The sequence below is a fragment of the Corapipo altera genome, unplaced genomic scaffold (assembly GCF_003945725.1).
Source record: "Corapipo altera isolate COAL_440 unplaced genomic scaffold, ASM394572v1 1, whole genome shotgun sequence".
NCBI lineage: Eukaryota > Metazoa > Chordata > Aves > Passeriformes > Pipridae > Corapipo > Corapipo altera.
This window is the reverse complement of record NW_020884873.1, coordinates 20,731,463-20,755,040: the sequence shown is the minus strand read 5'-3', so window position 1 is coordinate 20,755,040 and position 23,578 is coordinate 20,731,463. Positions and strand designations below refer to the sequence as shown.

Below are 23,578 nucleotides of genomic sequence, written 5' to 3'. Positions count from 1 at the left end.
GTGACTAAAAGAGGAAGTGAGAATAGGGAATTGTGAATGAAGTAATAAAATGAACTAAGTAGATGAACCAGTCTACTCAGCCATGAGCAAGCATGCATTTTATGCTCAAACACCTAAATTTCATAACCTTCAAAGAAATATTTTCATGTTAAGAACTCGGCTTTTCTTTGCTGGACTTCAGCTCAACCTTGTTCTTGCCATAGAAGCCCAGCAGTCTTTGGTTTGGAAACAAGCTCATTCACTCGGCAACTTTCTCCTTAATTCTGTACAATAAAATTATATAGCAGAAAATTAGGAGATTAAAAAAAGACAAGGCAACAGGTCCACCCAAACAAATGCAATTTCACCTCTCTAGAAACGTTCTCTGAACAAATGGAATTCAATTTGTTTCTGTGTTCCCAGGTAGTGGCAGCACCTTGTTTTCTTTGTTTATTTAATTACTTCTGGTTCATGCAATTAGCTGACAGACTGCAGTCTTTTGTTCATTATAACACAATTATTTGCATAGCTGTTTCCATTTTGAGCTTGAATTTTGGACAGAAACTCTATTTTGGACTGTGGCAGGCAGAGCCACTGCTGGGAGGCCTCATGCAGGGTAGCATGCAGTAACCTGCTCCTTCATGGAGTGAGTCACTCCAGGAGCTGCCCTGGCTGCCCATCTGCTTCTGACAGCAAATCAAAGCCCTATTCCCAACATGCAAATTAAGACCTGGCTGTCTTTCATCGTAGGTACCACCAAAAACCAGCTGAGTTCATTCTAAAGCATTTTCACCAACAGGCTGCCCATGCATAATTTTCTGCCCCTTAGATTGGATATTAGGAAAAACTTCCTCACTGAAATGGTGGCAGGCATTGGAATGAGCTGTGCAGGGGAGTGGTGGAATCATCATCCCTGGAGGTGTTAAAAAAACATGTAGGTGTGATCCTTGGGGACACGGTTTAATGGTGAACATGGCAGTGCTAAGTTAATGGTTGGAGCTGATGACCTTAAGGGTCTTTTTCATCCTAAATGGTTCCATGATTCTAAGGTATCACTCTGGTCAATATATAATTTAATTTAAAATTATCAGTACTCTTTCAGAGATTGGATGAAAAAAATTTAGAGGTGGAGACTATTTCAGGCTTTGTTTCATGAACAGTTTAACATCCAGTTCAGTCTAGTGCTGTTGTGATTCTCAAATGAGTTTTTGCACCATTAAATCTTTTTTTAAACACTCAAGATATATATCCAGATCACAGAGTTTTGCAGAATGCTGACCCTCTCCATTGGTAAATGCAGCAATCACCACCCTCCAAGTCCTCTAAGTTTCTGGCAGGGAACTGACATCACCTTATTTTTATCTAGGTTGCTCAGAAGTTGAGGAATCTGCACCTTCTTACATGAACAAAAGGCAGAGTCAATGCAGGGGGAAGACTGTATGCTCTGCTGTGCAGAAGCCACCTTCATCTCAGCCTGCAGGCACCTAAACCCCCCCAAAGCTCAACCTCTCCGGAGAAATTATACACCAACATGCCAACTTACACTATTTTAAGTACAGAGAGCTGGAACAGACAGTTTGAAAAAATTGTCAACCTTTGTCACTTACAATTCAAACTTCATATACGACCCACTGCTCTGGTCAGGGTTAGTTCTGTAACCAAATGCAGCAAGGTGCAACCTTTTAACAGCATTGTTTTAGTCCTACCTGTGCCATCTGCCTCTCCAGCTTTGACCGGGGAATATCATCAAAATAGTTTTCATTTCTTCTTCTCCTTGCATCGCCCTGCATGATAATGTGGGGAACGTCCAGGGAGCCACCAGTAGTGAAAGTGCTTTGGCTAAGTGATGGAGACAACTGAGGAGGAGTGTGGTTACCGCTGGGTTCCTGGACAGAGAAATAAAATGCAGTATAAGAACAGCATATTACTGACTTCAAACCACACATTTAAAAGTGTATTTGAATGGTTCACACGAAAAAAATAAGGAACAATTCCTGCAGTAGAGGTTACTGTGGATGAACTTTTGAGATTTGCTACCTAACATGCTGAGCCCATGTGGAAGGAAAAATAATTCACTATTTACACAAACTAGTGGCAAACTTCCTCTCCAGAATCTCCTTGTGTTATATATACTCCCTTCTAGGACTGCTGGAGAGATAAAACAGTGAGTTACTTCTTGTCAAGGCCCAAATAAAGCCATGATTTAGGACTAGTTATCTGTAAGATGAAATACATTCTCACTACTGAGCAGCTGCTCTGAGTAGTGAAAGTGATTTGAAAGTGATTTGAACTCTAGCAACACCTCTTGCTGGAAAAAAAGAAATGCACGTCCATTTACACAGTATAGACACTTTGTTGCAATTTTTATAGGTTTTGTAGAACATCCATTTTAACTTGAAGTACCAGATATCAGACACAAGCTAAGTAACAATTCCTAGAACACATGAAAGCATCAGAGCACAAATATTTTACTGGCCTTTTCTTGTTATCTGTGATGAACCTTGTATCAGTCAGTGTACAAATACCATACTCAATTGATACATAAACTCTATCCAATAAATAGGTAAAGGGGTCCTCCTGATCATCCATTTTACCAGAATCTGCTACCACACCGCTCATTTGTAGCCACCATTCGTATGTTTGCAAACACTTATTCTCATGCACATCACATCACTTGTTCAAACACCAACTACAAACATCAGTGCCCAGCTCTACTGTTCAACACTCCTGGAGGTCCATCAGAAGGAGCAGAGACCTACAGCCTACTGGCCAGACAGTCTGCATCTGTACCATCCCAGTGTGGGCAGTAAAACAATGCCATAGCAACCGAATGGGAAAACGTTCCCCTCTCATGATGTAGGTTACTGGGCTCAATTTATCTGACACAAGAGATTTCTCTGATAGTAAGCTCTTTGGAGGCAGAATGTACCCAGGAGCATGTTTGCACAGTGCAGACTTTCTCTGAATCACCTGTTGCTGTAATACTCTATTTCAATACTTAGCAACAAGAAGGAACCTGAAAATATTAGAGGAAGCAAAAACCTGCACCAGTGTGCATGGAGGGTAAAAAGTTCTGCCTTTTTATTTAAAGAGAGAATTAAATTGGATGATTCATGCATGATTAGGTTGAAGCAAGCCCAGTTCTGAAAAGCATCAAGATACTTTAATCCATGCTGTTAAGAAATAAGAGCTGGTGTAAGAAATCAGAGAGTAATAATCTCTTCCAAATGGAAAGGAAAGGGATTCAAGGCATAGTAACACCTGATGTTAACATTTGAAGTGTAGGAGTCTATATGACATTATTCCTTGCAATCACAGTAATGGATGAGTATTTTTTGTTTCGGCTCTAGTCAACCAACAAGAAAAAATGTAGGGAAATATAGTTAAGCAATTTTTAATTACCTTGGATTTTTTTTTTAAAATTCTCTAGTGTTCCTATGATTTGAGACAAGCACTTGACATTTCCCAGGGCAAAGAAAAGAGTGTTTTCCTCTTAGGAATAGTCTTTTCCCTCCTTCACAAAAATCCACCTACAGTCGGCCCAGTTACAAGCTTCTGAAAAGCTGTAGTCTGCACATGCTCAGGTTTGGTGGGGCATAGTCTCTGAAACCTACCCTCTCTGGGCCTGACAAGATGGTGTACACACCTCTGTCCTGAAAATAACCTGAGTACAGGGGTATCAAACAAGATCGTCTTTACTGACCGCTACCTGCTGCTTTAGATAGGTAGGTAACCCCTCTCTGCTCTGAATCACGATTCACACACTGTCATTAGACTGATAGGGCTGTCAGTGCATCAAAGAGACAGATGATCGTGCAATGAACGTGTAGATTCCAGGTCTCATTGAGCCTTTCATATTTTATCAAATTGCATGTAAAGAGGAAGTTCACTCTGAGATCTATATTGGAAGATTGCTGGGAAGGCAATGCAGACAAGAAATACCAAGTCAAGAAATACAAGAATTATCATGCCTTTGCATTCTGGAACAGTATGTAATTATATGATTTTATACTATTTTCTCACAGTCGTCCTTCACAGCACAGATGGATCCTCAACTGTGCAGCATATTGTCATATACTCAGCACCGTGTTATCATTAGTTATTGTGTAGTCAGTATCTTATTCTCACCTCGTTTCATGGCCCCAAACCCCTTTCCTAAACTCTATTCACATCCTGCTCTAAAGATAGGATGATTAATACTGTCATATTCATGATGCTCATAACTGCTTTACAAATATCAATCAATTAATTTTCACCATGCCCTGTGACTTCTGGCATTTTATAATCACCACTTTAGTGTGGGTGACGTGAGACACACAAAGTTTAAAAAGTACCAATCACCCTGGATGACCAATTAGAATGTTTATTCCTGATTTTCCTAGTGCTCGTATTCCAAAATCCGCTGCTTTGTTGATGTAATTTGTAGCACTGTGTGCTCAGCACTAGCATAAACCAGACTCCAGTCAAATATGCAGAATGTTGGTAACATACAATTAGCAACTGTTTATGAGGCAATTAACTAAATAACTTAACAAGCATTATCCAAGGCTTTTGTGGCAAAAGCAGGTTTAAATCTGTATTTTCATAGGTACAGCTATTCCTTTAATCATGAGCCTCTCTCCCATTCTTCCTTCATTCCTCATCCTCACTCCATACCCACCTTCTCATCTCCTTAACAAACCTGCAGACCAAGCATGGACACCCCTGCAGGTGCTACCACGGCCTCAGTACCATGATACTGTCAGTCACCAGATATTCATACCATGTTTCTACTTGGCTGTGAATGCAAGGATATATGACCTGAAGGGATGTCTGACCATATATTTCACTTTCAAAATCTGTTTCATCCCCACCTGTCAGTCCTGCCAGTCATATAAACCTGGAAACACAAAGGTTAGGGCTGGAAGGGTGCTTAAGAGATCCTTCCTCAAGCTGCCTGGGAATACCTCATGTCCCACAGATGTTTGTCTAACCAGTTCCCAAAAACTGGAATTCTCTCTAGTGAATTAATTCTTGTGTTATACTATCATTACTATTGTAACACTTTTCCAAATTTTCTGCCTAAATTGATGGTCCTTCAGTTTAAATTCCAGCCTCCAGTGCTGACTGGGTGCAGACAGGCTTCCATGAATAATATGGAAACTGCTTCTGTAATTAAAGATTATCATGCACTCAAAGAAGGACAACAAGATTACACAGGTAAACTGAGATCCAGCAATTACTATACTTCTGAATATATAACTCTGAATCAAAATAACTTTTCCTTAGTACACAATTATTGTGGGAATAACAGATTTTGTAGATATTTTTAATGCTTTTTTGCTTTTCCTCAATATTTAACCTTTTCCTTTGAAATATTTTAAAGGCTAATACAAAAAAAAAGTCAAAAAAGATGAAGCATTAGCATTGCTTAAGTTGAGCTTGGGACCTTAAAAGTAGACTCTTTAACAAACTACCTTTCCTACTGATCTAGAGCAGCCTGATCTAGTGGAAAGTGTCCCTGCCCATGGTAAAGAGGGTTGAAACCCCATGATCTTTAAGATCCCTTCCAATCCAAACCATTCTATGATTCTAAATAAATCAATCTTCTAGCAGCAGCAGACAGTTTATTTAAATCAGTTTTCAAGCTACAAATTATTGCACAGTACAAACTAAATGCTATGTCTTTCTTTTGTGTAAAATGGCATAGAAGCAGTTGATGGAAAAAAACCTTTATTCCAAATACATGTCCTCCTCTTTAGGATTCTCTGTGAAGTCTCTAGTACCAAGAGGTGATAAATGACATTTAGCACTGGCCCGCATCAGTAGCTTTAGATGTGGTACAGCAGATACTTTTTATCACTTTGACCACAGATGGAGGACATCCAGTTTTCTCTTCAGAATTAACTGAGAATATATAGTCCTGACCAAGAATGTGGGTCGTGGAAACTTTCCCACCCGCTGAAGAGGAATAGATTCTCCAGTTCAGAGTACTGAAGGCATTGAGAAAAAAGGGTGCCTTTCGATATATTTCTCTTTCCTTGGAGTGTTTTAACACCTGTCATGTATCAGGAATCATTCATATAATACAGAAAAAATAAAGTACAAGAAAAACATTTAACTGTATGTGCAATGTGCCTTAAAGCACATTATAGACTTGTCAGACCTTTTTCAATATGACATTAGGAATAGGTTGAATTAAGGAGCGGGATCTAAAATGCCTGTATGGGGCATCTGAGAATAAGCAGGGTGAAAATCGGCTGGTCACAGAAATTTTAAATGCACTTGAAAATAAGCCCTCATTCTGTCTTTCTGTATTTTTCTTTACACCAGAAAATTTAACTTGGGAGCACTGACACTTGCTGACATTTTTAAATTTAATCCTAAATGAGATTTCAGTCAGAAATGCTGCCTCATAAAAATAATCAGATCCAATCAAATGCAAAAGGTGTGACCTAAAATATCAAAATAAAAAGTGTTGCTATGAACTCCCTTGGAGAGAACGCAGTAGGAACTGGTCATCAGACCACAACTTGATAAGAGTAGCAGACAGCAAGTAAGCAAAGGCACTGGATTGGAGAAACTGAGTGAAGGTGGTGTAATGAGAGGAGATTAAATGTGGTCAAGTGTGGAAAAACCCCAGGGATATCGCAACAACATTTCTGAAAGAGGGAATACAAATGAAAATTAAAAACATGATGAAACTTTTGATATACAGAAACATCTTAATGGCATTTATATCAACAATTTTAGAGGTTCTCCTTAAAGACAGCCAAAAGCATATGTCTGAAAAGTAAGTGGAAGCCTTCAGAAACATAAAAGGAAAATGGTAACTCTCCTTCAGCAGTATCGATCAGCTGGGTTGTGCAGGGATTCCTGTGGGTAAATGTAGATGTGCAGCTTGTACACACCTGGTTCTGAGCTAGTTTCCTGAGCAAAGATAAGCTGGTACTTCTAAGATACTATTTATCCTAAGGCAGACATTTGAAACAGGTCAGATGAATCACCCTGTAAAAATGTCAGTTTATCTCTTCTGGCTATATGGGGAGATGTGACTGAGCAAGTCAGCCTAAGATGTCCATACTGTACACCTCTGAAGTGAGGTAAATTGAACCCCACTAAAAGCAGCCATTGTTTTCATGTGAATGTTATGAAATGCTTACTGACTTGTTGAGAAATGCAAACAAATTTTCATGGGGACCTACCCTGAGGGTTATTGACCGAGGTGGTTTCTGAGGAGGATCTTCGTGAAGCCTGTCTCCCAAAGATGCCAAAACGCGCTTCCGGTGGCCAATCAAGCTAATTTTTAAGACCTGAAATAATATCAAAAATATCTCATTAAAAAAACACATGGCAATCTTTAAATAAAGATCCATTCAGAGTGAAGCCATTTTCTCTTTAAACTTTTTAACAAGTTAATCCTCTAGACAGGCTGAGCAGACAGAGAGTGTGAGGCAAACAATCAGCAGAGAAAATGAGAGGTGAGATCAAACAGAGAAAAAAACTCCGTAAAATGAAGGAAGAAACTAGAGCAGGTAGAGATGTGGAAGACTGAAAAAAATAGACTGAAAAATGAGTAAAGAGGAAACAAAAATGAAATGAAGAGAAGGTAGCAGAGTAGGAAGAAAAATAGAAAAGGGGACGAGGAGACTGGAGAAGGAAATGTAGAAGTGCAGGCAAACAGTGAGTGATGAGGATTACAGTGATTCATCGGATGGATGAGGAAGAGAGAAAGGAATGCTTAGAGGGGGATAGAAGGGAAAAAAGAAATCATACAATGGATAAATGTTATCACTTCTAAATCTATTCATTATGCCTTTCACAGGTTATCTCCAAACATCACATGCAGTTTGCATTATGGTGGAGAATCATCCTTGTGTAAGAAACACGGGATGGACAAACTTTGTCCTGAAGTTCTATTACTTTTATCAGATGCAATGAAAAAAACGTTGCACACAAACGTGTCCACCAGTGGATATGTTCAAATATCTCGTGCTTGTCCAAACTCCAAGAATGCTGCCAAAAAAGTTGTTCCAAATTTTCTGCAACTATTCCCCATCGTATTTCTCTGTGTCCCTGCCACATACAAAACCATCATCGCTCTCAGGAAAACAGGGAAAAGAGAAGTAGTGAGTTGGAAACTTTACACATTAGTGGGGAAAAAAAATATCGTATTTCAATGCTATTCTTTAATGGCTACAATGGCTGTAGTGTAAAGAGTGTAAAGCAGCCCTAATTGTAGCAGCAAGCCTCTGCTCTGCAAACAGAAGTGTCCTTACGTAACTTCCAGACTGTATATATGGTTTTATACACCAGAGCTGCCTCCATTCCCTCTCAGAAAACAGTACTTCCCACTATATTTAGGACCACTGTGTGTCAACACTCTTCAGTTGAGAGGAAGTTCTCGCTCAACCTAGAAAAAGTAATAGTCCCAAAAAAACCCCTGAAAATGCTGTATCTTAAGTGAACAACTACTTCAGCTTAAGCAGCAGCATTAAGCGCTACCATTCACAAGAACAAACAAAACCCAAATCCCAGCACCTCGCCTACTACATCTCTTAGATCCAGTATCTCACAACACACTGTCATTTTATTCTAGCATCCATCCCTATGCATCCATTATCCTGTCAATCCATGGGCACATGAATTTGTCCACATTTCCTCTTTTAGAGGTCTTTGTGCTGTTTGATACTGCTAAATATCAGTAACATCTTGTTTACCCACATCTACAAAGTGATGGGCTATGACGTGAAGAAGATGGAGGCCTTCCTCCGAGAGGCAGCTTACAGGGGTGTTGCAGACCCTGCAGCTCAGCAGCAGACCCAAGCTGCAGAGTCCCACAAACTCCCCTGTTATGTGATACTCTTTCAGTCTAAATCTAGAGAAGTACGAGCGAAGCTGAGATAACGCAGCACACACAGAAATGCCTGAGGCATGCAGGAGACTTAGTTATGTATTCAGTTTACATTGAGTGTTAAACAAAAGGGTGCACAGTTTATCTCCATATTTAACCATATGAAACACGTGCAGGAACTACAGCTGCTTTAAGCATTACTCAAGTAATGCACTTCAGTGAACTTGCTTCTCTCATAATGCTTCCCCATCAACAACATCATTTATCCAGAGATTTTTAAGCCAAGCTACAGTTCTTGGGTTGTTTCAAGGTCCTCAGCACTCTGACTGTCTTATTAGCTATATCAAACCACACAAAGCAATTCTCTTTGACTTCACAGAGCTGTTGAAGAACAGGAGAGAAAAGGACATGAGTCATAAGAGATCAGTAGACAGGTCTAAATGGCTAAATTATTTCAAAAACTGTGCTCAATTTGAAAGTAAAACAGATCTTTAAACACCATATGCACTGCTAAGTTTACTCCACCTTTTGTTTTTCCAGTATAATGGTGGTCACCCCAAATCTGAAGTGAGAGGGATTTAATGATGCAACCTACAGAAACATATGGTCCTCAGTCAACAGGCAGCTGCATCGTAGTCTCGTCTGGAGCACACAGTCCACTAACTGAAGACAGTTGTATTCTTCTGGAAATGACTCCCTAGCAATTTTCTTACTTGAAAAACCTGTTACTTAACTTACAAATGTAAAATACTGTTTTGTGAAACACTTCTATATTTGAGTTATAAGAGTTTTAACAAACATCTTAAAACTCTGGAAATTTGTTCTGTGATGGATTATCTTTGACAGTATTTATCAAAAATGTCCAATATCACAAATTTAGGTCAACAGTGTGGAATGGTACAGCTGCCTAAAGCAATACCTTAGAAATATGCTAATGCTCTGTTTTAGGTAACCATTAAAAGTCATGTACTTACATAGCCCACAAGTTAGCTTCCCATGAATAATTTGTATATACCAGGTAACACTGAACGCAGTAACACTGAATAGGGACAGTCAATACAATGCACCTAAGAGCTATGCAGTGAAGCATTTTGTCAAATGGACTGTAGGCTACTTAGTATACAACAAATAAATGAGTTTTGCAGTGTTGCTGTAGGAATCAGCAACATGGCATGAAACTGTTCAGAGTACCTTAAGGCCATCCACGGCCTGTTATTTCCTTACTGGGACAAAAGAAAAAAAAAAACATGTACATGACATACTTCTTTCCACACTGACAGCAGGATACCTGAGACAAAAATGATACAACTTAATCTCCTATATTTGATTATATTTGATGCTGTAACACAATTAAAGGAGAACAGGGCAAGTCATTTGTCCAGAGAACTGATAAATGCACACAAATTTAATCTTATTTTTACCTCCATACTCTGCAATGATTAGCATACAAAATGAAATTCCACTAGGAAATGTAAGAAATCCACAAATACAACCAATGTAACACTTTGCATTTAGATTTCTGGCTTAGTTGACAGATGTTTCAAAAAATACATGTAGCCCAATAACTCCCTGATGACTGTGTATGTGCAGATGCTGGAATTAACAAGTTATTCCATCTAAAAATAAGTATTATTTCTGCAACATTCTTCTGCCTGATCTTTTCTTCTAATTAAATAATAATATCCAATATCGAATACTGTATTTTTATAATTATTCTACCTTTCTTTAAAAGTATTATAAAGATTAGAGAAATCCAGGACACCAATTCCTTTTCTTTTGGAAGAATCTGAAACATTACTGTATGGGTTAAAATTAGTACTATAATAGCATAAGCGGTCTGGACTACATGTGTAACAGCAATTGAACGCTAGGAACACATTATTAAGCACTATTGAACACACAGACACAAAGTGCAAAACTAGAGAGTGATAAGAACAGTACTAACGACTCTCTGGTAGCAGCATCAGACACTTTAAAATTTGAGAAAAAAATGGTAAATGCAAGCCATCAAAGTGGGATCTTCCTATTTCTACAAGTAAATGGCCCAAAACCCTAGCTAAATTAATTTTTCTTAACCATTTTACTGCTGGTCATATTGGAATAAACTCCAAGGTATCTGGAATTGCAAGTGGAGGATACATTTACTACCTCTTTCCTGCCACAGTGCTGACCCACAGGGCTAATCCTAAAACACGGTAGTGCCCAGAATACCCACCAAGTGAGCCCACACCAGCCAGTACAATTCACCTGATCATCATGACTGATTTAACCAAAAACTTGGAAAAGGACTAGACACACTTGCTGTATAAATTCTCAGCATCAACAACTGTTCCAAACTTTACAAATCCTACCCACAGAACTGCTAAAACACTAATGCAGCATTAACAGTTAAAACAAACACACAAACAAAGCCCATGAAACAATTGAAAAAGGCGAAAAACCCCTATATCCCACATACTGACCAAGATTACATGATGTAATGATCAGTATATTTTGAAAATTAAATATATCCCAGTCAGTTGTGATACTTACACTGAAAGAGGAAACATTTAGATTAGATATTAAGAAAAAATTCTTTACTGTGAGGGTGATGAGGCACTGGAACAGGTTGCTCAGAGAAGTTGTGGATGCCCCATCTCTGGAAGTCTCGAAGACTGGGTTGGATGGGGCTTCATGCAACCTGGCCTAGCAGACCGTGTCCCTTCCATGGCAGGGGAGTTGGAACTAGATAATCTTTAAGGTCCCTTCCAACACAAACCACTCTATGATTCTATGATATTGAATGCCCAGTGGCTTACCAATACCAGACACAGCCAAATCCAGTGAAACCATGTTAAATTTCTATTGCATTTTTCACATAGTGATACTTTATGCTCTTTCTCATCACATGGGAACAGAGAAGCTCCAAAACATCCTGAAGGTCAGAGGCTTGCTGCAACTTCTCTGGTGTCCACAACTTCAGGGGAAGCAATTGTTTATTATGCCTATGAAGAGACTTTTAAGAGACTTATGCATATAATAATTATTTCATATCATAAGGATAAGAAATATGCATAATACTACTCTGGAATTAATTACCCAACAGGAAACAATGCAGTTGTCTTGGTGACAGCATTTCACAAAAGCAGATGGCTGTCTCATAATTCCCAATTCTATACATTATCACGAGGAACTGATGTTTATTTGGTCACCCACCACTTAAATAAATAAATAAATAATTTGGATGTAGATTTCCATTTAAGGGTACTGAGAAAGCAAAGGTCAAGGGTCTTCTCCAAGTAAAGTGGTGTTACAATGTTGCTCAACCATTGCCACCCCAGGTCAGACTGAGGAAAGTAAGAATTCGTTATTTTTTGCAGAAGTTCTCAGGACAGAGTTTGGCACTACCAAGTCATTTTTGTCATTAAAGTGTTTTCCAAATTTTCATCAGTTTAACAACTGGTTGGGCTGACTGAAAATATCAGGTGCTAGTACTTTTAGCTCCAATAAAGATAAAAAAATTAACTGTAATTTTGTGTTTGTAATCAATAACCATTAATATTTCAGTTGAAAAATATCAATTTAATACTTCATTAATAAAAATAAGTAAAATGTAATGAAACAAGACCTGGCCAAAACTGAGAGCTAGTCACTTTGCCTCCTGAGGATGTGTCTCAGGCTGCACACTGAACTGGTTTTTAAAAACAATTTTTTAATTAAGATGAAGTTAAATCCACGGCCTTTTAAAAACTAAATCACGGTTCGATCATTTTACAAGCCTCAGATATAATGACATATGTGCATTTTTATCACACTAGGCTCCAAACCCCATGAATCAGAAATCCTAAACATCTATTATACATACAAACACCAACTTTGTTACAATAATGATTATTCTAAGAGACAAGTCTAAAAACATTGTTTATGTGAAAAATGGCAAGCACTGAGCAGATCTGTAGATTAAGTGAAAACACTCCTTCTGTTTTCACAGGCATTAAATAGAAAAAATACTGGACAGTTTGAAAGGTGGAATACATTCTCAAGATTGAGTCCTAAAGGATAGACTGTTCCCTCCACTGGGGACTTCCATTTCCACTTGTGTGTTGAGCTAATGACAGGTCCAGTTCCTGGTTTAGATCAGATTTGGGGAACGTGTGTTCACAGAGACCTGCAGTACTATTACTCCTTGAGGTCTTCAATGTTAATCATATAGCACCACGAGAGAGCAATTGCAATACCAACATGTTATCCCGCAATATTTTGCAGGACTACTTACACAGCAGATGAATTATAATTAAAGTTACTAGTACTACAACACATTTTGTAATGACCTAATTATTTATTTATCTATTTTTAATAGGCAATTATCAACAAAGGACATTAATCTGTAGACAAGCATGAGATACACTTTGTACAATGAGAAATAAAAGATAAAACACAAATCTCCATAGAAAATCTTAACACCTCTAAAATGGATCCTTTTTTTCTGATTTTGATTCAATTTCATCACAGACTTAATTCCAAGCAAAAGGAAAAAAAAACCCAAACATTTAAGCCCATTTAATGAATGGGACATTTGTCTAGTAAATAAATAGCTTTTTTTTTTTAAGCTTTCTAATAACATACAGTAATGAGTGTTTTCATAATATAAGAAAACGTAAACAGCCATTCAGCGCTTAGAGTAAAAATGCAAATTACTCTAGCTCACAATTATAACCAATGCTGTCATGAAAAGGTGAGCTCTGTAATATGGGAATAGTATCAGTTAATTATAAAGATATTAATATATTACAACAAAAGTAAATTGTTTGCCTCTATATCATACAATTATATAGTCTGACAAAAATTGCAGTAAAAATAGTGAAAAACCTAAGATGGTGTTAATTTTTTCCAATACTAGAATTTAATGAAAGTCCCTCTGTGGTTTTTTTTTTTTTTTATTTTAAATCATCAACATCTTTTAGATACACAATGACTGCAGAAAAACTGTCTTCAACATACAGAAAGAAAAGCCAAACACTGGACAGAAGCACCTGGATCAGTGATCAGAACAAATGTTGTTAAGAAATGCTATTCAGAACACACTTATTTTCCTAGAATATTTGCAAGTTACCAAATGTATGCACAAAGACCTAATTACTTTTGCATTACAGTTACTTCAGTTTAGTAAAACTCCTTTTCTGTGTTCTAAAACATTCACATTAAAAGCATCAATTCCACTCTTGAATATCTAGTTCAAGCCAGATCTATGCACAGAGGCTACCTATAGCTTCATTCAGGATGTGCTATCTCAGAATCACAGAAGTCATTTAAGTTGGAAAGATCACTGAGTCCAACCATAAAACTAAAACTAGACCATGTCCCTAAATGCCACATCTACACATCTTTTAAATACCTCCAGTAATAGTGACCCCACCACATCCCTGGGCTGCCTATTCCAATCTTGACAACCCCCCTGGTGAAGAAATTTTTCCTAATATCCAAACTAAACCTCCCCTGGCACAACTTGAGGCCATTTCCTCTCATCCTGTCACGTGTAACTTGGGAGAAGAGATCAACCCTCACCTGGCTACAACCTCCTTTCAGGTAGTTTTAGAGAGTGAGGAGGTCTCCCCTGAGCCTCCTGTACTCCAGCATAAAAAACCCTAACTCCCTCAGGTTCTCCTCATCAGACTTGTGCTCCAGAACCTTCACCAGGTTTGTGCCCTTCTCTGGACATGCTCCAGCATGCTATGGAGCAGTTCATACAGGACATCACATACAGCAATCCAAAATCCAGTTATTCCCGATAGAAGTATATATTTCAGAGTTATAAACTTGATAATGCATTATTGTTCTATTGGTAACATGAATATTTACCCACTTTTTAAGAGGAAGAGTTGTAAAATTATCATAATTACAAAAATGTGGAAAGTGTCTGTAGGCTTTGATACAGGAACCATCACTGGTAATAATAATAATAATCTACCAGTATGAACTGACAGCATGATGCCTAAGGCCATCCCATCCCAATTCACTGCCAAAATACAGGTGAATTGTCTTGTAAGTCTCATGGCATGGAACTGCTTCCTTAGAAGAAAGATCTGCAGAAATAAATACCAGGGTGTGGTCCAACAGGAGGGGTGCTGAGCTGCAGAGTAGGAGCAGCTGCAGTAGAGCAACCTCACAAGGATCTCACTCCAGGAATCACAACCACCTTAAAAACAGACCTGGGAGGGAGGCAGGGAGCAGTTCTCCATATGGCCAGCTCCTCATCTCTTTTCTTCCTTGACCACAGAGATGCTAACACTGGCACAAGTAAACGGGCAGGAAAGTACAACCAAGGATATGGGAAAGAGGGAGGGGTGGAAATTTCATTTCAACAGCTGCTTGTGCTTACAGCGGTGCAAGCCAAACACGAGATGCGTCCACCACAGTGAATCTGCAGTTTCTTTCACAATGAATCACCCAAAAGAAGAGGGCAGCTAGCACAAAAAAATAAATCTGTAAAGAACCCTAAAGCAAACGCTTTAACAGAAACCATGGTCTATGAGCCTATATTTTTAAGTATTCAGCAGTCACTAAATTTAGTTTTCTAGTTTGTCTGTCAGGTGACTGCCATTTTCTCCTGGAATGAATCTGTCAGAGAAGCGGTAACCATTCAATGAAAAATATTTTTCTTATCATAACTGCTCCTGTCTTACCAGTAATCAGTGTGAATTCACTCTACTGCAAAGTGGCTGCTTAGGCTTGGCCGTACCAGTCTTTGACGGTACTTGGCACACTGGAGGAAAACACAGATTGTGATGTGCTGGTAATAGGCAGCATTGACTCTATTTTTGGGTACCAGGTGTTATGCTGTCCAGGGATGTCACCACTATCAAGATCTTAATTTCATTAATTTATAGGAAATATGCACCTACATCTCTGATGTGATGTAAAGAGGGTCCTCAATTATCGCTCTACCTGCACTGCAGTAACAGCCAGCTGACCAATTTCATCACTTTCCTTTCAGCAAGGACACTCCCTAAAAGAATAAACTTTGAATGACAGATAACCTCCATATAGGATATGATTTATACAACTTTAGCATAAAAATAATAAATAAAAGATCCTCCATCAAATTTTTTTTCCAGTTGTTTTATGCTATAATGGTTTGTAATCTTTTCTCATTAAACAATTACTGAATTAAATACCAGCCCCTCTCCCCAGGTTTCACACTCCTCTCCACCTTCATCAATCTCATCCTTTAACACAAAATGGAAGAAGCTGCTACATACATAAAAGCCACCAATTCATCTCAACTCCAGCTATAGTAATCTATTGTTTTCTTTCAGGTAGTCTGATTAATCAGCAAACTTTAAATAAATTAAGAACAATTTTGACTAATTCACATTCAGTTTGGATTGTGATGTTGCCTGTCAGATTGTGAACCCCAAATCTTGTACATTTTCCAAATATATGATATGGCTTCAAAAAAGCTATTAGTTCTTCCTTATATCCTTACTTCGTTTATATCCTTAATGCTGTCACAATGGTATCAATGCTACTACTATCTTAAAAGAAGGCAACGACCACCATGGCAGAGGAGACTCATACATCACAGGCAGCGTCGGCATCATCCTGTACTTTGACTCTTAATCTGTGAGGAGGAAGCACCGTGGGTGGGAAAGAACAGGCTCTATAAGCACAGCAGGATGGCTGGATTAACTCTGCCAGGGGCAGCAAGGGGATAGCAAAAGCATTTCTCAAAATATCTTTTTCTTTTATGCCTTGAGGTAAGAGCAGGAAAGAACACCATCAAAAAGTGGGGTTACAAAAGGATACAAATAAAGTGGCAAAAATATTCATCCGTCAATAGCTTAACTGAGTTCTTCCCATGCGGTTCTGAGAAACACGACAAATTCGAACAGAAAAGATTATTGTCTGCATGATTTGAGATAAATTGAAACCACAAGGCTGTTCAGATCATACATATCTTCTTAGGCAGCTTCCTTCATTAAACATTCAACATTAGTCTGGCTTAAGGAAGAAACATTTTTGTACATAACCAAATTAGAACAAAGCAAGCTGTACTGAAGAGCTCTCTCCAAACAGGAGGCTGATTTTGTACTACAGTTAAAAAAAAAAAAAAATTGAACTTCATATTAGCAGTGAAAACCAGCAAAGCTTTGGTCATCTCAAACTTTTTGTCCATAAAGTTATTTTATAAATTAAAAAGAATATAGATGTGTGTATCTTTTTAAATTCCACAGTTTGGGCAGATCCATTATTAATGAAGCATTCTGGTAAAACCCAGCAGTGAATGGGTTGTCATGGGAAAGGTTTTCTTGCTATAAATTCTATTTGAATTTTTTCAGTGAGAAGAGCTGCACAGGACTGACTCCTCATGTAGGGTAGTGCAGCATGTTTTCTTCCACTCTTTCTCCTTTTTATTTCAATCTAACCAAAAGTTCCTGAAAAAGGAAGGTGCTCTTCAAAGGGAGGATAAATTTCATCTCCACAGCTCAAGTTTTGCTTTTCTTTACCTTAAGCCCATTCAACACATGCAATAAAGTCAAAAGGAAAGACAGGTCCAAGGATTCCAGCCCCCACTTTTCCCATCAGCAGCAGAACACCTGCAAGTCCTTATTTTGCAAAAATGTTACATGAGGGGATCTTTGGACCTGCATGAAACCAAAATGACTTAGCAGACCTGTGGGTTCAGCTAACAGCAGTACCATGTTGCAAGAAGTCAGAGGCCTAAATCACATCTATAATTACTCCCAAACCACTCTGAATGTTTTCATGAATCTCCCCAATCTCTAGTCATGCCTTTTTATAATTCTAAATATTGTGATTTAGCAAATATCTCAGCAGTGCTAGCTTACCTTAGTAATGCTAGCTTAACAGTTGGACTCAACCATTTGAGAGGTCTTTTCCTACTTAAATGATTCTGTGACTACAAATATCCTTAACTCAATGATTAACCATTCTGATTCTTGAATTATGTTTTCTGATAATATTTAACCTAAATTGTCACTTGTCTATCTCTTATTCTGTCCTCACTGATTTATGAAAATAATTCATCATTATAAACAATTTTACTACCTCTTCCAAGTCATTTATCATAACATACATGCAATTTTGCAAAACTCTTCTAACCAAGAAATTTATCTTCTGCTCCTAATTTGTTTTAAGTGGACATAAAGAATCCAATGTATATGCACATTATCCCAGTTGAAACATAAAGGGAACCACACTAGGGGACAGAAATCTACAAGTTTTTATACACACTCCTTTTGCTACTATGCACAACATTCATATATCACTGTCCTTTTTTTGTGTTCTGTTGTTGACTGATATTCAATCAAATATCCAGTAGCTCTACTCCTCCTGCCCATATTATTCCCCCCGTACTGCTGTTCAGTGATATACTTCAGAGCTCATTATATTCTCTCATGTGATCTGTACTTTCAAAATAAATCACTTTCACATTTCTTCAATTAAAACTTATATAACTGACTCAGCCCATTTATGCATTACAAAGATCATACTCTATTTTAATCCTATTTTACAAATGTTACTATAACGTTAAATAATCACCCTTCAGATCAGAAATAATGCCATGAAAATGCACATTTGTTTGGAATGACAAGTTTTGCTAGAGCAAAAAAGACATCAGTTTATATGTATATTTATATCTCTTAATTTATAGTGTTAGGTATAATAGCCAGAGGCATTATTGTGAAAGCAAATAAGTTTCTATATCATCTTGTCACAAATGTGCACTACAGCACAGATCACATTAACTCACTATAACATAAGAAATCCTGTCATGAACATTTTATGCCAAATCACCACATGAACTATGATTAATAATGAATCAGAAAAGTAAATTTATATGAATACCAAGCAAAGAGAAAAAAACCTCTTATTATGGACAATTAGATGATAATGTAACCTACGTATGTGCTATGTTTTCTAATATAAGGTATTTTCACATGACTGACTTAGACTTAAAATGCATTTCTGAGTTGTACTAGAGAATTAAATACACTTTTAGCTTTTCAAATTAGTAAGCCTAAATTTAGTCACTGCTAATTAACTATAGTTTTAGAAACTCTACTATTCAAGCATACATCTCATTTATGCAGATTTTTTAATTTTTCCTGTATTTGTGACCCAGATCTGGATTCAGAAAACTGTAAGCCTTTTCTCATTTTAAGAATCCTGACATTTAAACTTGTTTCTATTGTAATACGAACCTTTGAATCATAAAATATTTACATTTATGTGTTGTGTCCCTATTTTCTTCTCAGATTTCTCACAGATACTCAACCACATAAGTAAACCAAATTTCTGAACAGAATTGTAAGCAAATGACTGTCTTAAATTTAAGATATGCTTTTGAAACATTATGTTTCTGTACCACAAATAAAATTTCTTCATTTTCAGGAACTCATTCTGTGGTTCACCCTAAATTTAGTCCAGTGATCCTTTATGAATGAACATCGATTGCAAGGAATTTACCAAGCGTTGATGTTCCCACTGAGCCCCCAGGAGCTGGGCGCCCTCCCTGGCTGTGAGCCCAAAGGACAGAATCAGCACAAGAGTGGTACAGCCAGGCTTTTCCTATCAAAGTGTGGCATGGATGGACTGGGAAAAATTCTCCAGATTCTTCACCCTTGAAGATTTAGAATTATACATAAAGTTAACAAAACATTTTAAAATCATAGAATCAAAATCTGCTGAGTTGGAAGGGTCCCATCAGGATCACTGAGTCCAGCTCCTGGCCCCGTGCAGAAAACCCCAAGATCCAAACCATTTGCCTGAGAGTGTTGTCCAAACGCTTCTTGAACTCTGTCAGGCTTGGTGCTGTGACCACTTACCCGGGGAGCCTGTTCCAGTGCCCAACCACCCTCTGGGTGAAAAGAAAACACTGAATGTACTGGCTCTTCAGAACTGCTCGGGATATGAAAATCCATACTGTGGAGGGAGCAGAGCACAGTGCACTCGGTAGCACCCTGAAATTTCTAGACAACAGCTCTCCGCCAGTAGAGCTTTCTGGAGACTGACACAGAAGCTCCAGTTCAAAACCGAGATGCTGGTAGGCTGTGGGATGGAGGAGTTCGAAGCATAGTGGAATGCTTCAACACACAGATTTTCCCACCACCACCTTGGTATGCCCTTCCTGCTTAGAGCTGCTTCCCAGATGTCCCACAGCTCCACTGCTGCAAACAAGTGCTGCTCAGGGTCATGCTGAATTCATTGCTCCATGCTTCATCTCTGGAACACACAGTCATTAACAAATAACTTCAGACAGAACTGGAACTACTGAACATTCCAATCTACAGGAAGACCAGAAAATGGGTCGTTATAATAATCAGATGAGAAATAGCTAATGGAAGGATAACATTTTACAATAAAATTAAAAGGCAAGTATTTGAAGGATATCAATAGGTGACATCACAAGGTTTTTTGATAACTAGAGTAGATAATTTTATCTGTCTCTTCTGGCTATTCGGATGACTTTCCTGTTTTCTTCTTTACAAATTCAACTTCCTTCTCTCTCCTCTGCCAACCTTCTCCCTCTCTCTCTCTTCACATCTTATTTTCAGCTTAACTGACCCCAAATTCCTTTTCCCTTGCAGCTTTGCTCTAGGTTCCCTTCATTTCTTTACCACCCATCACCCACCACCCAGATCAGCAATTTCATCTGCACTTGCAACCACATTCCCACCTCATCCAGATGACCACTGCAGAGGTGACAGGGAAAAATGACAGCAAAAGAATGGGCAAAAACTGCTGACCAATGAATAAGGCAAAAAGCCCAAAGAAAAATGGAAAGGAAGCAGTTGGATTAATAATAAAATCAGATTTGATTTAATGGCATCTGCTCTCCTCCATAAGCAGTGAAATAACCATGCAGTAAACATTTTTAATGTATGTTTAATGTCTATTATATATGTTATTTATGGGATAACTACTCGAGGTTGCAGAAAAAGACCGCCTTTCTTCAGCAATCTCTGTCCTTGTTTTGCACCTCTTGGATACCGTTGAAATGAAGAGAACAAACACCCACATTCATTTCTATTCTCTCGTGGTCTGTGCAGTCTTCTGTACAAGTGGTGCTGCTGGGAGCACTGCAACCAGCTTCCACCACCAGCTGCAACCTAGGATGACTTAGTATACTACCACACATAGTACAATTGTTTAATTCTTTATTGAGGTAACACATATAGAGAACACAGCGTTTCACCAATAGGAAGCATTTTTCAGAATGGCTGGCTATTAAATATAATTTTGATGAAAGAACTGATTTTATGAACACAGGCTCCTGGTATAGATTATAATTTTTTTAAAAATTGTGCATCTAATTTTTAGCTATTTAAAATCTGGTGAAATCCTTTCCCTAGGATACATTTTCTGACTGTCTAAACCAAAAATTATTACTGTGTCATGATATAAGAAATACTTAGAAAATACCGAAATTTACTCCTGTATGTTACTGTTGTATCATTTTGCTAATAACTTTCATAAGACATCAGGAATTGGCATATATGTTAAAATCATCTAGGGTCAGCTTTAGCAATTTACAAGCTTCAGTGGTTCAAAATAATTTCATATTTTTTTAAAAAATATGGCATGTGTTTGTATCAGCAAGTTTCATCCGTCATTATCCATCTCCCTCCTACACCTTTCTAGTATAAAAACCCCTTCTGCTTGCTGACAGAATACTAATTTGGCTTCATTTAAATGCTAAAGCAGCATAGTCCAGCTATCTCATTTAAAATATGTGTAAAGCTGTGAAACAATTGACAAGCACAATGAAGAGTGTCTACTGTAAGATCTGCATGCAATTATTTTTCAATAGGCACTAAAATCCCAAAAGCTTACACTAGCTATCATTTTTTTCCACACATATCTCTTAAAATCAGAGAAGGGAAAAGGGTAGTATTTACCTCACAGCTCACCACTTCATACCACCTGTTAAGAATAAAGATTAGGTGATATATACTCAGAAAAAAAATATATATGTATTTGTGTGTGTATTTCTCTTTGTGCAGTCACTCATTCTTTTAACTTCAATCACATTTTCATTCTGTGTGTGCAAAAAGAAAATGTGCATTAACAAAGTCTGCATAAAAAATAAATCGAGGATAGGAGGAATTTCGATATAGGAAGAATACAAAACCTCTAAATACAGAGTGCTCTATGGACAAGACCTGGGCTGGTATCCCTCAGTGGTGCTTTCCACTGACTTGCATTGACAAATCTCTCAGACTACCCTCCTCATAAAGGCATAGTTTTAAGGCATAAAATGGAAAGTATAATGAATCTTGCATTGGCATGATTCATTGAGTTGATTACAAATACTTGCTGAGCAAGTACGCGGAACTGTGTACGTGGGGTTGAAATAAATACACCCACCTTTATGTAAAAATGTGTGATGTCTTTTACCATCTCTGTACACACACATGTGACTAAAAAGCAGGAAAGAGAAATGTGCAAAGGACCCCTCATACTACTGCGGCAGAGTAGTATCAGAGACATATGCCTGAGAAACAGACCACCAAAGCCTAGATTTGGTTACCATTGATCTGCTCCAGGTAACAGCAAACTAGAAGCTAAGCCTCATATTTCTGGGGTACGCAACTGAACAATTATTTATTCAGATGCGCTCACAGAGGCTCACACAATCTATTTTAAGTTCAAAATCAAGGCAGCTTCCCTCTGCCCTAAGCAAAAATGCAGACACAAGTTACTGTGCTAATATGTTCCTCACAACAGCAGAGAAGGTATGTGGACAAGTGAGATAGCAAAACCTGCTAAACTTTACAACTGAGATTAAGATGAGAAGAAACCATCTCTCCTCTTTAAACTCTCTAATTCCTGAAAGGTTAAAAAAACCTGCAGAGATTTATCAGCAGAAGAGTCACTAGTAAAAATAATTTGTTTCAGAGGGTAAACATAATTTTCGTTGTGCAAATTGCAAGAAGACAAGAACTGTCGCTGGACGCATCTGTATTTCTAAATAAAATCATCTCATTTACAGTTCAGTATTTTAAAGAAATGAAAATGTGGACGACCTGATCATAGCTCTAAACCTGCTTTGAGCAACAAGACTAATGCAGGATTGAGTTAAGGAACTGACCCATATACTGAAAAATAGGATCTAAAATTAAATGGGAAAACGTACATCATTATTTTAGCTCAAAGTTGCACAGTTAAATCTCTGTGCAGCAAACTGAAAAGTTATCTATACACTGCAGATTATTATGCACTCAGTGAACACACGTTTAAATCATTTTTGCTATGTTAGTGGCATTGAATTTTTCATGCATTTTGAAGTTAGATAAATGGTTAGGAAAATAATTCAATAGGTCAGGCATTTCATTAACTTAAATATTAACAACAAAATCCTCCAAGTAGAATCAAAATACCTTTTTTTTATTTATTTATTTTGCCCTTGCAGGGGACCTAAGGACTTTTTCCAGGCCAGGAGAACACTGAGAAGCCTCCCCAGCTTGCTGTAAGTACCAGGGTGCTAGACATCTGGGGCTGCACAGCCTACATTCCCTGTACAAACTGCTTGCGTTTAGTTCCTAGCTAACACACACTTTATTTTCTGTCTAGATTTACAATTATGTTCTTGGTCAAAGGCAACCTGTTCCCAAAGGAAACTTTGCTTTGCAAAAATTTCTGACTGTACATTGAATATTAACACTGTTTAAGAACTCAACTAAGCACACATACACTAGAACATTGATAGAATCTACAATATTTCCCACAAGTTTATAAATTACCTGTTTGCAACGATCTAAT

At 37.9% G+C, this 23,578-nt stretch overlaps 1 protein-coding gene across 9 annotated transcripts in view; it reads right to left on the bottom strand.

Moving 5' to 3' along the window:
* The window catches only part of ANKS1B (ankyrin repeat and sterile alpha motif domain containing 1B), a 423,271-nt gene that overhangs the window by 44,109 nt on the left and 355,584 nt on the right, over positions 1-23,578 (bottom strand). For all 9 annotated transcript variants that reach the window (XM_027666829.1, XM_027666823.1, XM_027666799.1 and 6 more), the window contains 2 exons: positions 7,164-7,271; positions 1,686-1,865 (listed from right to left, as the gene is read on the bottom strand). In XM_027666829.1, coding sequence (XP_027522630.1) covers positions 1,686-1,865; positions 7,164-7,271 — 288 coding nt within the window. The remainder of the gene's footprint in view (positions 1-1,685; positions 1,866-7,163; positions 7,272-23,578) is intronic.